This window comes from Thermobia domestica, chromosome 9 (genome assembly GCF_964235325.1).
Source record: "Thermobia domestica chromosome 9, izTheDome1.hap1.1, whole genome shotgun sequence".
Lineage (NCBI taxonomy): Eukaryota > Metazoa > Arthropoda > Insecta > Zygentoma > Lepismatidae > Thermobia > Thermobia domestica.
Genome location: NC_137462.1, coordinates 25,564,630 through 25,581,234, shown reverse-complemented (window position 1 = coordinate 25,581,234; position 16,605 = coordinate 25,564,630). Strand labels below are relative to the sequence as shown.

The following is a 16,605-nucleotide window of genomic DNA, read 5'->3' as shown; positions in this document are numbered from 1 at the left end:
TTTTAGAATCTGTGGATCCGTATAGTAAAACTGCACCGCTTATATTATTTATATTCATAACTGACAATTGAAATTGTATTTATTTATGTATAATGTTGTAGGTAACTAGGTATATTGTAAAGGATATTTTATACTGAAACAAATATGAAAATTTACTAACTAGCTTTCAACACTATTCACCTCATCATCAAAGATAGCCAACGATCTTCTGTCGTATTTGTAGCATCTATAGTCTACTGTCCAATCTTCATCTCTATAGGTAAAACAAAAGAAACTTGTCATTCGTGAATTTAGTTTCCCGGAAATTTATAAATATCTTGAAGTAGAAGTTTTGGTTTAGAAGTTCTGAAATTTGTTGTTAGTTTTACACATCAATGAGCCAAAAACGTACAGAAAACATGGTAGAACTTGAAGATGTACAAAGATTATTGTATCATATAATAGAGGCCACTGAAATTAGCATGGAATTTAAAGACAAGGTTCTAAAAAGTGCTGAAAATTATGTGTGTTCGTTACGAGGCGAAGTAGCAAAAACTACTAAAATAATAACAGCTCTTATAAAAGCCGCGAAATCATACATTTCTTCTGTACAAAAAATCATAGTTGAAAGTGCCCAAGATACAGAAAACCTTTCCCTCAGTCAACCTGCTCGTGATTTTTTGTTACCACAATATGAGAAGCTTCGTACTATGCTAGATGACGATATTGTTGAATTAGAACATTTGATAACCGAAACAAACTTACAAGCTATGATAAGTGTAAGCTTACCCATTATTGATAGAAAAATTAGTAGTTTGCAATCAAGGCACAAGTTAAAAGAACAACCAAGTTTTAACTTGACTACTTGTAGTAGTGTGAAAAGTGTAAGATCTTTCTTTTCCCGGGAGTCACTGATTACACATTCGAGCACAAAGAGTCTACCGCCATTGCCAGAATGTGGATTCACAGGATTTGGTCGATCTCCAGTGAGAAGTCAGAGTTTTACATCTTTGAGAAGTTTGCGAAAAGTGAAGTTGTCCTTATATCGTGTCCAAGGTCCTGAGGACAGTGGAACCGAAGCACAAGCTCCTTCACTCCCAACCGTAAATATATTTCGTATTCATTGCTTTAATACTGTAGAATTTTGGTGCTGGTCAAGAATAGCTCAACACAGACATGGAAAATTAACTCATAATTCCTCAAAATGAATAATGGAACGCTTGTATAACGCGTGTATCCTTTTCATAAACGGAAAACGTTTCAGTACGTCACGATAATTCCAGTGCTATCCTATTTTATGAGCCGATACTTCCTCAAAATTTACATAAGAAATATTGGTACTGTCCCAACGTAGACATTCTTACACTCTAATTTATGAATTATGATTTCTTCCTTCAGGAAATGGACTACCAGTCCCTTATAAATTATTTTTCATGGGGAAAATTGTATTCGTGTGCGCAGATTCGTTTTAGAAGGAATTAACTATTATATGATATACGAGGCGTGTCCATAAAATAAGATTTCCATTTGTTTTTCACATAGAAAATACGTTTATTGACAACAAACTTACATGGACTTTCAGCTATTTTTCGACGTAATTACCGTTGCGATCGATGCACTTTTGTGCGCGCTGTGTCATTTTTCGTATACCCTTGTCATAGAACTCCCGTGCCATGTTGCGCAGGTAGTACTTGACCTTATTTTTCAACTCGTCGTTAGTCTGGAAATGCGTTCGACCCAGGTGTACCTTCAACTCAGGAAAAAGATGAAAATCACTAATGTTAAGTCTGAACTGTAAGGGGAATTGGGAGGATGTCCCATTCGAATTGGGCCAGAAGGGCTGTTGCACGAGCAGAATGGGAGCGAGCATTACTGTGATGAAAACACACACCCTTCGATTTTGAATGGCACGACGCAGTTTTTTAAAAGTCTCGCAGTAGTGACCGTTTCTTGTTGTGCCGGTAGGCATAAACTGGCACAACAATACACCTTTTCTGTCCCAGAATATACTGATCATCACTTTGCCGGCAGACACAGTTTGTTTAAACTTTCGCGGCTACGGCGAAATCGATTTCCGCCACTGACACGAATTTTCCTTAAATTCAGGTATCGTGTAATGCACCCAGGTTTCGTCACCGTTCAGAAATTCCTCGCCCTGTTCTGGATAGCGCTCCAGGAATCCGCGGACCGCTTCAACACGCCGTTTATTGTCTTCGGTGAGCATTTTGGGGATCCACCTCGCACACACCTTATGATAAAGCAAATATTAGGTCAAAATAATCTGAATTGTACTCTTACTGACTTCAGGGATCCGTTCGTACAACTTCGTACTGTCACATGCCGATCTTCAAGCATTGTTTGCTCCACTTTTACAACTGTTTCGGCCGTAACAGAAGGCCAACCAGAACGCTGTTCATCATGGATGTCTGTACGCCCGTCCTTGAACTCTCTCACCCACTTTCGCACGTTTTTTTGATATCCATACATTGTGGTCCATACACTTCGAATAACTGACGATGAATATCAATCGGGGTAGCGCCCTTGGCACTCAAAAAACGGATCACTGCACGCAACTCGCACCTAGCGGGAGAAGCAAAAGGGAGCTCCATCGCGAATGGGTGCTCATTCCAAACTGATCGTCGCAGCGGGCTCTGTTTGGTGGTAATGTTAAAATGGGAAGCCAAGCTACACGCCAATGTTGCCATATCTCGCGTCAAGGCTTTCTTCACGGCTCCAGCGCCTTGGAGACCTCATTTTAGGGACACGCCTCGTATGTCGTGCGGATATATACTATGAAAACGATAGTACAAATAAAATAAAATAAAATAAAATAAAACAGCCAGTGATAGGGAGTCATTAAAAGCTTATGCTATCTAACCGAGTTAGGGCAGGACGAAGCTGGTTGACTCTGGCTGGATGTATCCGAAGGGAGCAGGCGCGTCCACTTCGGTGGATGTACGCGTAAGCGAGGATAGTGCAAATATATTGTGTTTTTCATGCTACTAGATGACTTACATGTTAGACAGCTTTATCGTAACGGATCATGACTTAACTACATTGGCACATAAATTCAGTTCATTATGGCTTCCTTGTGGTGCTTAAAAGCATACAGTTAGGATTAGTGTATGCGGATCTTACCTCTGACGTGAATGGGAAAAAATACGTAATAAAATATGTCTGCTTAACCACGCATTAAGCCCATAAGGGAGCTATGATGAAATCAAGGATTGCCTGAAGAGGAATACAATGTTTGAAGTTATCATATGTAACCATGTAAGTGTTTCAAAGCTACACTACACGCAAGGCACTGTTTTTATGCCATATGAAGTGTTTTACCTCTAGTCTTGTTTATAAGCATAGCTATCATCGCAGATGCGCCTGCTCCTTACCTACGCACTCCCGCGCTACCACACAGTCCCCTTGCTGTTCTCCTGCCTTGAGTCGGCTAAGATAGCATTCTCGGTTTTTAGTGGATACTTTGTAAAAGTTGGTAAGTGGTTTTTGCACTGCAGTTTTTATGGCGTATATCCGAACACGTATTTATATCCTTAATGCTTAAGTTTTTGGAAGTATTACCCGTATTATATAAAGTATATTTGTATAAGTACCTAAGAAGTCAATTTGTATTTACGCTCTGTCTTACAACACCGTTCGACTCCCAGTGGGAAATTAAGTGGTTCGGATTCCATGTTAAACTGTAGATCCACGTCTCAAATAGCCTCGATATTGAAAAAAGACGTTAAACTTCAGATCAACCAACCAAGCGTGCGACACAATCGATCCCGTGTAGGCAAACGAAGTCTGTAGCTTTGACCTGTGGCTGAAAAGTACTACTACAGCATTAGTACAGAGGTCAGCAGGTAACAGATACACCTCATTCTGTTTTAACAAGATAGACAAGACATTGCAACACCGCAGCTCATTCATTTGCTAACACTGTTTAAAGAGAAATCGGATCACCACCTTCAAGCGCAATAAACGCTGTCCTTAAGTTTAGTAAAGCCCTCACCGTTAGTCTAGTGGCTAGCAAGCTTGCTCTTGGTACACAGAATTCGGATTCGATTCCTAGTGGGCCAGCATTGAAAATTGAAAATTGCGGTGGTTTGGATTCGACCTTAAACTGTAGGTTCACGTCCCATTTAGTCCCGGGGCTGAAAGGGGCGCTTAATTACAGTCCAGCCTACCTCCAAAAATGTAAAATTATTAATGGAATACGAATTGTTAAAGCATTAGATTATTAAAGAATATACTAGATTATTAAAGAATAGAAAAGAAAATATTTGTAAATGTAACATGTATTTTGATCTATTCTTGAGCTGCACGTTAGTTTTAATCATAATATAATTTATGATTCTCTGGGTCTTGATTTATACCACAGAAGACAAGAAATACAAATGTATAAACAGATACAGTGAAACTTATATAAAATCATCGCCCTTAGTTCCTTCCCTTCCCCCATACATACAAACACATACAGAAGGCCAGCTTATAGACATATACGTAGCAAATTTACACACTACTAACACACTATTATATATGAACGATTCTTACAAGGCAGGGTACTCCGGTGTAACACGCCGATTGTGATAAGATTGCATAGACACAGGCAACATCGAAAAAGAAGCGACACGTATTTTTTTTATATCAGCCAACAACTGCATTGAAAATGCAAAACAAAATAAATTTAAGGAATAAAAGGCAATGATGATAACTCGTGCCGGCTTTAATTTTCAGATACCGGTTCTGAAAGACTTGCCTAAAAAAAAGTGCATTGAAAGTGTCAAACAGGGGCATAGAAATGGAGTCAAAATGAGATTAAGGGGGGGATTATGAGATGGGGTGGAATTTAACAAGAACAAGAAGATATATCGGAAAAGGTTAAATGTACGAAATACTACCCATAGTTGACGCAAAGCAATGAGGTAGAACACATCCTTGCGAAGTAAGAAGAACATCCGGAAATGGACCAATCACGTGTACAACATTGTCACAATGTGTTACGAAAATGAGCGAAAAGGGTGGTAAGGAGCAGGAAGAAACAAGAAACGAAAACAGAAAACACGTGTTTTTGCTTTGGGTACATACCTCGCCAGTACGCGAAAAAGACGCAGATTCATCTCAATGCACGAAGATGGGATAACATGCAGGAAAAATGCGAACGCCGTTCGTATAGACAGCCAGCGATACAGTACTGCGCAATGGGTTGCATATCGCTCGCTAACAACGAATCCGATCTTAGATTTACAAGGTAGTGTTGGCCTCGGCCAAGATTTCAAATAGAAAGAATGGGGTTCGTTATCCTGATAAAAGCTTCATAGTTAACAACCCTTTAGGATATCACTGAGATCAGAAACTCAGAAGTACAGTTCCTTGCAGTATGCCTGCAGTTTATTGGCCCTAATGATATTACAAGTCCATGAGCCGGGGCTTTGAGTGTAACTAAGTGTCAATAGAAAATGTTTATAAAACTTACGTGACGCGTTCCAATCTCTAAGTACTTTCACAGAGAAAAACTCACTAGCAAAAATAAAACAAAACTTCACTAGACTGGGAGGGCACGAGTCAGTCCTAGTAGAAGGTTTAGGTGCACAGGTGTAACTATTTGATCTATCAGTGTGTTTAAGATAACTAGGCAATGAACCTAGAGTCTATCTAAACACACATCAAACAGGGGAGTAACAGAACTTCGACCGTCAGCCTCCTAAGTTAGCCAGCACTTTCGGGACGCACAGGTCCGGGCTGTAGCTTAATTTGGAGAAGCAGATTGCCAAGTTCGAAGCAGGCAGACTTTGACTGTTAGTTTACTAAGCCTACCAGCGATTATGGGCAGACCCTTGGCTGTCGTCAAGCTTTCAGAAACAGATTGCTAAGTTAGCCAATAGGACAAGGTTTGAATGGTAACCAAGAGAGTAAGGAGGCCTTCCGGGAAGCCAGCGGAGTGAGGCAGAGCGACGGCAAGGATTACTAGGATTCACTCGGAATTTCTGGAGTAGGTCGTACTTAAGACAATACGAACTCCGTTAGATAGCACAGCCTTGAGAGGCCAGAACTCAGGGACCAATGTCCCAAGAACGAGCAAAAAACACGAGTTTTTAAAGGGCTCGTTCCCCATCAGGAAGTCGCAGTCGGAAAGAGGGATTGACAACGTCGACGGTGGCGGGCCGCCGTAGGCAGCCTGCACCCGTCCGCGGCGGCACGAAGATCTACTTGTTTAAAGATGCCGACCTTTTGTCGAGGAGGCAAGCGGTCGAAATTGTAAAATAAAATGCCCTTTGCCGACTGTTGCCGACCGTCAGAGTCGGCAAAACAGTCGGAAAGGCCTCTTTGCGACCCTCTGCCGACTCCTTATGCCGGCCTCTTTTTGATCGCGGCGTCGGCGCATTTACTGCACCTTTACGGCTGTTTGCCGACTGCTCGGAAAGGTAACTTTCTTACGGCAACGCCGACGGATTTAATGCTCATTTCCGGCTGTTTGCTGACTGCTCGGCAAGGTAACTATTCGTCGCGGTCGAAAATCGCGCGGAAAGACGCCAGTGTCCGGCGCCGGCAATCCGACCGCGGCATCTGGTCGGCATGGACAAATTATCCGACTACAGGCGGCGGGATCCTGATGGGGTAAGGGCTTAAAGTCGGCACCAATTTACGGGTTTGGCGCGTTGGTTTAACGTGTGCAGGCATTGCACTAGAACCGTTAGGTCAAAGGTTGGACATGCGTGGTAGTCTGAAGGTTCCTTGGGGTAAACCAAGTAGTAGTCAGCAGCCTGGAAAGAAAGCTGATTGGTTTGCGCACGACACTAAGGGCAAAGTCAAACTAAGAAAAGTTCTTCTCCTTGGGCGGGGAGAGTAGGGATTGGAACACGTTATGCTGATAACAGAATTTAACATCAAGATTGTTTTATAACAAGGTGCCTGGTGGCGCTAAATGAGAAGAGATTCTGTTTGTGCGCATGCATGTATGTATATGTATTCTGTACACCATGTCTTTATGTGTGTTACCCCCAAACTCTGGCAAAGTGGTTTACATTGAAATGTACTATAATCAAACGTAGCATCATTTGAAAATGTTAAACATGAAAAATTTTATGCATGTTTGTACCAATGATCTTTCTATAATTTATCTTTAAAACTCACTTTTAACACATATATAACATCTGCAGTTTGACGACAGAAAAAGATTCTTCTTTATCTGGCTTTCAGAAGCAAAAACGAAAAGATTTTAACCACAAATTATATGGACTTCTCTTACAGTCTTCTACCACTAATAATAATAATAATAATAATAATAATAATAATAATAATAATAATAATAATAATAATAATAATAATAATAATAACTAATACTACGATTACACATATAGTATACACAGAGTAGTGAAACACAGACGTTTCCTTGTTAACTGAGATGTTATCTACCAGAGAGCTTGAACTTGATGTCATTGGGAGGGAAAGTAAACAGCTAGAACCGAGAAGACAAGGAATCTTTCGTTCTGACTAACAGAGAACAAAAATACTCAACAGGAATTTGTATTTTAAAGGAAGTAAATGAAATACTAATTCTGTTGCAGAGACAAAATGCATAAAAAAGAAAAAAGTAAGAAAAATTAGCCTGTGAAATTTCGGGACGCTACAGTCCTTCCTCCTAGGGAAAGAAAAGTTTTAACTGTAATTCAAAAATTTTTCGTACTAACTACAATCAAAGATGATTTTAACGGGTTTTCAAACACCTAGTAACTCTCTGATTAAGGTTAGGCGAATCATCATCTTATGTTACATTATTAAAAGTTATTTCACTTGAAGCACCTCTGTAAGTAGCACTGAGAACTGGACTATGTGATTGTATACCTGCAATGATTGTTGGTTTAAAACATATAGTTTTAATGGAATCAGAATTACACCACTCGTTTCTGTTTACAACAAAACTAAAATTAGTTTACACAATATATACAAGAAATATTACAATAGTAAGCACGATTATATATGTCAAAATAGAATATGAAAATACATGATTACTTTGTTTTATATGTCATTCTCGCTAATTGATTAATCTTTCAACATCCTCAACACGATGGCTGACATAGTACAAATCTGTAACTTCATGTAAAATATGATTTAAAGGCAAAGTATATTCCATATCCTTAATCTTAAGCTTTGAGTTTGAAAACATACAATAATCTATACTATCATTTAGTAATGGAAGCAAATCTTTACTTGTGTTATTAGTTATATATATTTTTTGAGAACTGATCAAAGAATTTGGACCATAAACTTTACAATTTTTATCTAATTTCAATGTACCTGTCTTGAGAATCAAAACAGTTTTTGACATCATTTCCACAAACTATTGTTAATTTTTCAGGGAATGGCGAAGCAAATAGCCATTCATTATTGTCTAAAGAAATCCACAAAATATTCCTTTGCTCTACAATACATCGATTACAATCTGTAGGAATTGATTTAACAAAATCTGTAAGTTTCACTTCACAGTCTTCATTACAATGTGTAGGTGTCAATGGAAATGTTTGTTTACCCACGTTTGAAAATGCACCTAATTCTTTAGAAGCGCTAAGCATAATTTCATCAATTTTTCCATTCTAGTGCTTAGACACTTCAATAATCAAATAAGGATTCTGAAGTTGTATGAAGAAATACTTACTATCTTTAAGCACAGTAGGAAATGATATTAGTTTATAGATATTAAACTTTAATCCATCTGTCATAGTAAACTAATTACATAACCAAGAATTTTATGATTAATAAACACATTAAGATTAATAATTTTTAATAATGTATAAACTGGAAGTTCATTTATTGACTTCATAAATTTTTGACTACGAGCACTGATTTCTCTTTTAACATCTTTCAAACCTTTTGTAAAATTTATTTGTTACGTTCAATAGACAACACAGTATTATTAATAGTTTTCAAAGTTGCTTTAACGACAGTCATTGGTAGGTGTCCACCGGTAGGAAGGTTGTGAAACTCTTTGAGGATCCTCTCTTTCGTTTCTTCAAGGGGAGAAGGTTGTCCTGGATCTAAATAAGTAATACGTCTCAATGCATCAGCATTGGTGTTACGGACGCCGTCTTAGTAAACAATTTTATAATTATATTCCTCTAATTTCATTCTCTATTTTAAAAGTCGACTACTAGGGTCTTTCACACTAAACGCCCAAAGTAAAAGTTTATGATCTGTCACAATCACAAAGATCGTTTCTTTTCCAAAGATGAATCGGCGAAATAGTTTGGCTGCCCAAACTATCGCAAGTAATTCACGTTCGGTTGTAAAATAAATTCTTTCAGCACTATTGAGGGTACGACTAACATAGGCGATTGGTTTCTCCTAGCCAATTTGTCCCTGAGACAAATTGGCTCCAATCGCGCGACCTCTGAGGCGTCGTAGGTAATAATGAAGGGGCGACTCATGTCAGGATATTGAAGGAGAGGAGGTGATGTCAATTTTTCTTCAAAGTTTGAAAAGCTAGTTCTTGCTTGGTTCCCCAATTGAATGGAAAATCTTTCTTGAGCAAAAAGGTGAGAAGTTTGCCTATATTGCTATAGTCTTGGATAAATCTACGGTAGTAAGAACTTAATCCTAAAATCCATGTAATTGATTGACATTATTCGGTTGAGGAAAATGCAACACTTTCTCAATTAAACGGGGGTCTGGTTTCAGACCTTGGTGTGTAATTTGATGTCCTAAATACGTCATTTCCTTTCTGAGGAATTCACACTTATCGGGCTGAAGTTTGAGATTGTAGGTTCGAAACTATTAAACACAAGTTTCGATCGTGACATATTCTCCTATAAATCTCTACTATAAATACAACAATCATCTAAATAAGAAAAGCATTTCAATCCTTGTAACCCGGATAAAACAATATTAATCATTTTCTGAAAAGTTGCGGGGGCATCGCATAATCCAAAACTTATTCGATTATACTCATAATGACCATATGTGGTACTGAAGGAGGTCTTACTACGGTCTTCAGGTTTGATTATTATTTGTTGGTACGAACTAGCAAAGTCCAAGGTCGTAAAGTACTTAGATTGCCCTAATTGATCTAAAATCTAAGTAATGTTCGACAGAGGAAAACTAGCTACAATTATAATCTGATTTAACCTACGAAAATCTAGGCATATACGAATCTTCGGTTTTCCTGATGCATCCATGTTTTTCGGCACTATCAGTATCGGAAAATTCCAAAAACTCTTACTTGGGGAAATTAAACCTTCATCTAACATCTTATCAATTTGATTCTGCACTTCTGCTTTATATACCTCCGGAATGCGGTACGGTTTCTGAGTTACAAAGGTACCTCGTTTGTCGGGATGAATGGGGATACTATGTTCAATCACATCAGTATACGAGAGCTTATCTCCCTCTAAATAATATAAATCATGATATTCCTTACAATGCGATATATTAATGCTTTCTCTTTAGAATTCAAATGATCTAATCGCAAGTTTTTCCTGAGTAATTCTAAACGCGATTTTAACCCTTCATTTTGACTTACATTGTCAGACTTGTTTAATACGTAAACACAATGAGAATTTGTCATATCACTAATTGGTTCAAAATCTAATTAAACTGGGGAATTTCTACATCTACTTCTTTCTCAGTGAAATTCAAGATACTAGTAACACATTTGTTATTGAATGCTTTTACTATAGCGACAGGCAGGAATACACCGTCTGCGAGAGTACGTTTGGATAAAAATCCTATCCCATTATTCTCAGTTTTTATTTCAATTAGTTTTTCAGTACATGGGAGGACTTTAACTCCAGTTCCTACATCTAATTTCAATTCGACTTGTTCATCCTATGAAATCACACAATTATGTTTGGGAAGAAAATCTCTACCTATTATACCGGCTACATTAGGAGGTAATAATTCACTACGCATTACATGAAAAGTATGAGTTACTCTGTTCTCGCCCATTTCTAGTCTAAGATCTAATGTACCTAAAATATAGGCATGAAAATTATTGAATCTATGCACTGGAGTAGATTCAGATCTATAAATCTTTTTCAATATCGACTCGCGTAAATGACTATACTTTATCAGCGAAAGATCTGAGCCTGAATCTAACATCTCAGTTTTTATTCAGATCCATCATACGTACTTTTATTTTACCCTTTTCATCAATTATACCCTTAGTGGAACATTGGCATAATTGGTCGTAACGTCCAATTGTATCATATTTAACAGAATTTCTATCAACTCGATCATATTGCTGAGGTGGTTTCACCTTCGTACAACTACTACTTGTTTGTTCTGAAGAACAAAGGAAAATCTTACTAACCCTATCGCTTTGATTTTTACTACGACCAATATTTTTTCAACTTTACCTTTGAAGCGTTGTTTCGACAAACAACACAAAGTTTTATTCTGACGACACGATTATATCTTGGTTCTATGTTCAGCACGGCATTTTTCTCTTAAATTACATTCATGCGTGTCTATGAGGGGATGACGACGCGGCGAAACATCTTTCGGTTTGGGTCGCGGAAAAGGATTGCACGCTGTGCGACGTTGAGAGCAACGCGGAGAACGTCTATGCGTTTGGCGGTGCCGAGAACTACGTGGAGAAGGATCGCGCGGTTGACGGTGATGAGAACTACGGTTCGCTCGGGTACAAACATGGATGCGTATGGTAGCACAAGTATGGTTAGGTTTTTCACGACAATGATAAGTATGTGTACAGCGTACAGCACAAGGATTGGAATCGTCAATGGTATTACTACTTTCACTACAATGTTTATCGTGATCATCTACTTAATGTTCACAATCTTCTAAACAGTGAATCTTTTTCTTAAATTTAGCCCTATCATTACGAGGACGAGAAGAGTTATGGGAATCTCTGGGTTTACTTTCAGAACTCTTATTATGAGAAAATTTCCTATTTATTTTCCTGACTTATCGTGACTACGATTTGAAGAATTTGCCCTATCTTCATTTCTAGATTGTAATGGCTTTCGTCTCTGAGACAAAATGTGCGACTCTTCAACAAGAGCGAAATCAACTAAATGACCAAATTTATCTGTACTTCTACCACGACTTACTATTTGAATGCGAGGATCGCTAATTCCCTGGAGAAAAGATGCATTTGTCAAATGATCAATGAGCGCATGAGCACCGGTTCTTTCAGTTTCGCTACAAATTGTCGAAGCAGCAGCTTTCAGATCAGCTCGAATTACATCCTATTTGCTAGCCCATGAGCTAATACTTTCATTTTTGCCTTGCCTGGCAGAAAACAATAAACAAGCATAATAATCAATAGATCTATGTGTAGCATCATTCTCTTCTAAAATTTCCTTAATTGCTTCCCAAGAATCTGTGTTCAATCTGACTAAAATACGATTTCTCTGTTCTAGAATTTTCGACTTAATAAACTTCAGATATTGTGAAGACTGGCAAGGAGATTCATGTTCATATGTGAATGATGCGTTGTATAGAGAGTGCAGCTTCAGCTACTATTATTGAAAACGACCGAATGCTTATATACCAAAAATTTTGGCATTACATTACTAAACGGCGTGACAAACATCTTGGCACTTGAAGGCGGCGCTCCAAGTTCCCTTTAAATGCTGCTAGCAAATGAGAGGCCAGCGGTATTGCCATGTTTATTTTGTACACATCCATTTCTATCCCCTATCACCTGATCGCGCTATAATATGTCTGCTTAGCCATAGCCATACCCCTTAGTACTCGGCAAAGTTGCGTCAGAGCTTGCGTTTTATTCGTTTAGCTGAAATGCCAAGATGTTTGTCACAGGCTTTAGTTAATTTACATGGTAGTAATAAGATTATTCGTATTTGCAGATTTTCAGAATGATCATTAGCTACTATTTCAGGTTTTTATTTTCAGAATTAACTTCATGAGATTTGGAATTATCATAGTCTTATTGTACAGGAGCAATTATGTATTTTATTTTTCAACTAATAATAATACAAGAAAAACTATTATTCAAGTTACATAAAACCTCATTGAAATTTTATTACACTAGTTACCCCTCCCCTACTTCAAGAAAAAGAGAACATTGTATAATTACCGTCGAGTTTACCGGCCATCCTCTTCCCGAGGCCGTGGTTATTTAGTGCAGGAGCGTTCACCTCTGGTGCGTAGGTTCGATCTCAACCAGCGCCAAATGGGTATTTTAGTGGACAAACACGGTGTGTGCGCGTAGGTTCTCTTAGAGTTATCCAGTTTTTTCCCCATTTTATTCGTTTCACAATTTCATTTATCCTCATCATCACCATCTCTTTTAGCCTACACGACATGAGTGAGCGTGGGAAGTGAAACTGAAAGATCTCATTTCCATCCCCTTCCCGGGAATACAAATATTCTTTCGTATTTTGTAAGTGCTGTATTTTGTTGTGCGTTAGAGCTTTGATAGTGAAACAGAGATGACAATAGTGTCATACGACCTTCCCGGGAATACAAATATTCTTTCGTATTTTGTAAGTGCTGTATTTTGTTGTGCGTTAGAACTTTGATAGTGAAACAGAGATGACAATAGTGTCGTACAACGTTATTTAGCTTGTGGCTTCTCTAACCGTAGCAAAGTATTTTCAATGATTTTGGTTTCTTTGTAATTTATCTTTAAAGTGGCTAAACACAAATTGGTGTTTAGGAGTGACTATTGATGTATTTCTGTAAATCAGTGTGGTAAAGTAAAGAAACTCGGAAACAAATTTTCTTGATTTCTGATTTACACACCAATAGAAAAGAAACACTGTTCATACTCATCAGCTTGACGTATCATACGTCACAAGCTGTTTTTTTGTACCTAGCCTAGCTGGGAAGTGTTAACGTGCCTTCGAGGACATTGTGTTGCATACGCACAATCGAGACCAGCACGCATACGCTCTCACTGGAATTGACAGCGCTTTTCAGTGCTGGAGGGCGAACCGTATCATCATCATCATTACACATCTATAGACGCAACACATCTTTTCATTTGGGCATTAGCCCAGGGACGGATATTTCTATGGCGGACTCACGATTAGGCACAGGAAAAACGACAAAAGGTAAACATCAGGGATTACTTCAAGTTCTTGTTGGACCTTCCGAAAGTCATAGGAAGACTCAGCTTCGAAAGGATCCCAGGCAATGCCATTCATCCACCAGTAAATCACAGCAACGCCGAGGTTCCCAAGCTTCTATTGCGTCTGCTTTTTCCATTGTATCATCTGATTCCGTCCGCAGCAAATCACCACCAGCATCGAACAATAGCTATTCCGAACGCCTTCAGCGATCTCCACCATCAAAGAAACAATATTTTGCATCTACATCGGATCCAGATCAGATTCCAATGGGCACAGCTGCATCTACAAGCGATACCAACACGCCTTCTTTATCTTGTATTTATTCCATGCTACTCACAAATTTCGATACGAAGTTCAGCAACGCGAAGTTCATCGCAATTCAGTTACGTAAATATCTTCCTCGAGCTGCGATTACACAAACCCTGCATACTAGAAATGGCATCATTCTAAAAACATCCGATCCAACTCTCCTTAGTAACATTAAAAACAAGATGCCTATTGATACCTTTGGTCGGGACGCAAAGATTCAAGCACTCTCATCATCCACTCGCAAGCAGCCTCCACCTCCGAAACGCTCACCATTATTCTATGTAGTCATCCGTGGGGTTGACCCATCTTATACAGATGACGAAATACACGACGAGATCAAGCTGGAAGGTCATACCATCACTAAAGTCTTGCGAATTCGTAATGACCAAGGACCTACACACATGGTTCGTGTCTTAACCACGCATCAAGACACTATAGATGAGTTATTAGCAGCAGGTGCTTACATTTACAATCATAAACACCGTGTTGAGCCATCGAGGACACCTGTTCCTATGCCAGTTAGGTGTGAACGCTGTCAAGTATATAATGCTCATCATACATCCGCTTGCAAAAGCTCAAGTAAATGCGAATATTTGCAGGCCCGCATACCACCCGAACTTGTAGCAACCTACAGTTACCACCTAAAAGTGCTACTTGTAACGATCAGCATCCGGCATATAGCTACAAGTGTCAAGCAAAACCGGAACCTATTCAAGATCACCCAGAACTCGTAGTTCCACTACGACCACCAGCACAAGCCCATACCACTTTACATCCGATTGACGCACCTGTTTCGTTAGATCAACTCCTGACCTTCCTGACTTTAGCTCTACAGAATATCCATCCCTTCATAAGGCCTCACATACTCCAGCAAATCATTCTTGCGGCAAAAAGCACTTTTCATGTAAATTTCACGGCTACTTATTCAGGAAACACTGTTCATTTTCATAAATAACAAACAACTACTCTCGACTAGTTTACTTTATAACATGGCTATCACTTTTCGGTTTCTAAATATCCGGTCTTTACCAAAAAACAAACTCTTATTTGAACAGCTCATTCTTGAGAAACATGTCACAGTGTTCTAACTAAATCAAACTTTTCTGACAAGATCTCGAACATGTCGTTTACCACGATACACCATGTTGCACGCTGAAAATCCTACACCTGCACTCCGAGCCAATGGAGGAGTGGCCATTGGAATTTCGCCGGATATACCGTTTCGTCAACATCATTATACAACGACACCTATTCCGGAATATCTCGTCACTGTCTATTTCAAAAACGTCATCATCACACTGGCAACAGTATATATCAGACCCAACCAGGGGCGGATCCAAGGGGGGGCGATTGGGGCGATCGCCCCCCCAGAAGGGGAAACTTTTTTATTTTATATATATAAATAAAACCCATCCCAAAGTTTGGAGCCCTTAAAAGTAGCAGTATGACAACCCACCGCCCCCCCAGAAGTCGGTCCTGGATCCGCCCCTGGACCCAACCATCCTCTACCAGAGCATTTCGTACAATACATACCTAATACATATAAGACGTACATTATCATGGCTGATTTCAATATGCATAGCCGCACCGATGGCGAGAGGACAAATTTTGTTAACTTCATTACGACCAATACCACTGGAATCATACTTGATCTTCCACAAGCAACCCGTCCCATTTCCAACTCAAAGCCTCACATAGTCATAACCTCCGCAAATCTCGTTTCACATTGCACGCTAGATATTCTTGATCTGTTGGGAAGTGACCACGCCTCAATTAAACTCACCTATCAGCCAAATACCATCACCAGGCATAGCTCATCTCCACCACTCCGCTTAAGCGTCCATTACGATAAGGTCAACTGGGATAACTATCGCACACATATCTCTCACCTCACAGATTATCTTACTGAACCACATACGGGTGAAGATTTAACTGCTGTCGTTGATACTATTACTTCAGCTATTCAAGAGGCAAGTCAATTATATATTCCAACCACCAAATCTCGTCCATATCAGCCTAAACTTCCGCCGCAATATCTCACGCTGATCCAACGCTCACGCCAGTTTTATCGAGATTATCTTCGCACTCGTAACCCTGAAGCACTCCGTCATCATCACCAACTACAATGCACAGTTCACAATCACATTAAAGCGTATAAACTTCGAAAATGAGTAAACGCATGCAATAATCTATCCGAGACTTCTCATCCAACCAAATTTTGGAACCGTTTCAATGCATTATGTGGCAAATTTACTAGCACACCCTATCC

General features: G+C 39.1%; 1 protein-coding gene across 1 annotated transcript in view; it reads left to right on the top strand.

Moving 5' to 3' along the window:
• Positions 1–273: 273 nt before the first annotated feature.
• The window catches only part of LOC145694482 (uncharacterized), a 55,068-nt gene continuing 38,736 nt past the window's right edge, over positions 274–16,605 (top strand). The window contains exon 1 of the mRNA XM_081770778.1: positions 274–1,082. Coding sequence (XP_081626904.1) covers positions 375–1,082 — 708 coding nt within the window. The 5' untranslated portion in view covers positions 274–374. The remainder of the gene's footprint in view (positions 1,083–16,605) is intronic.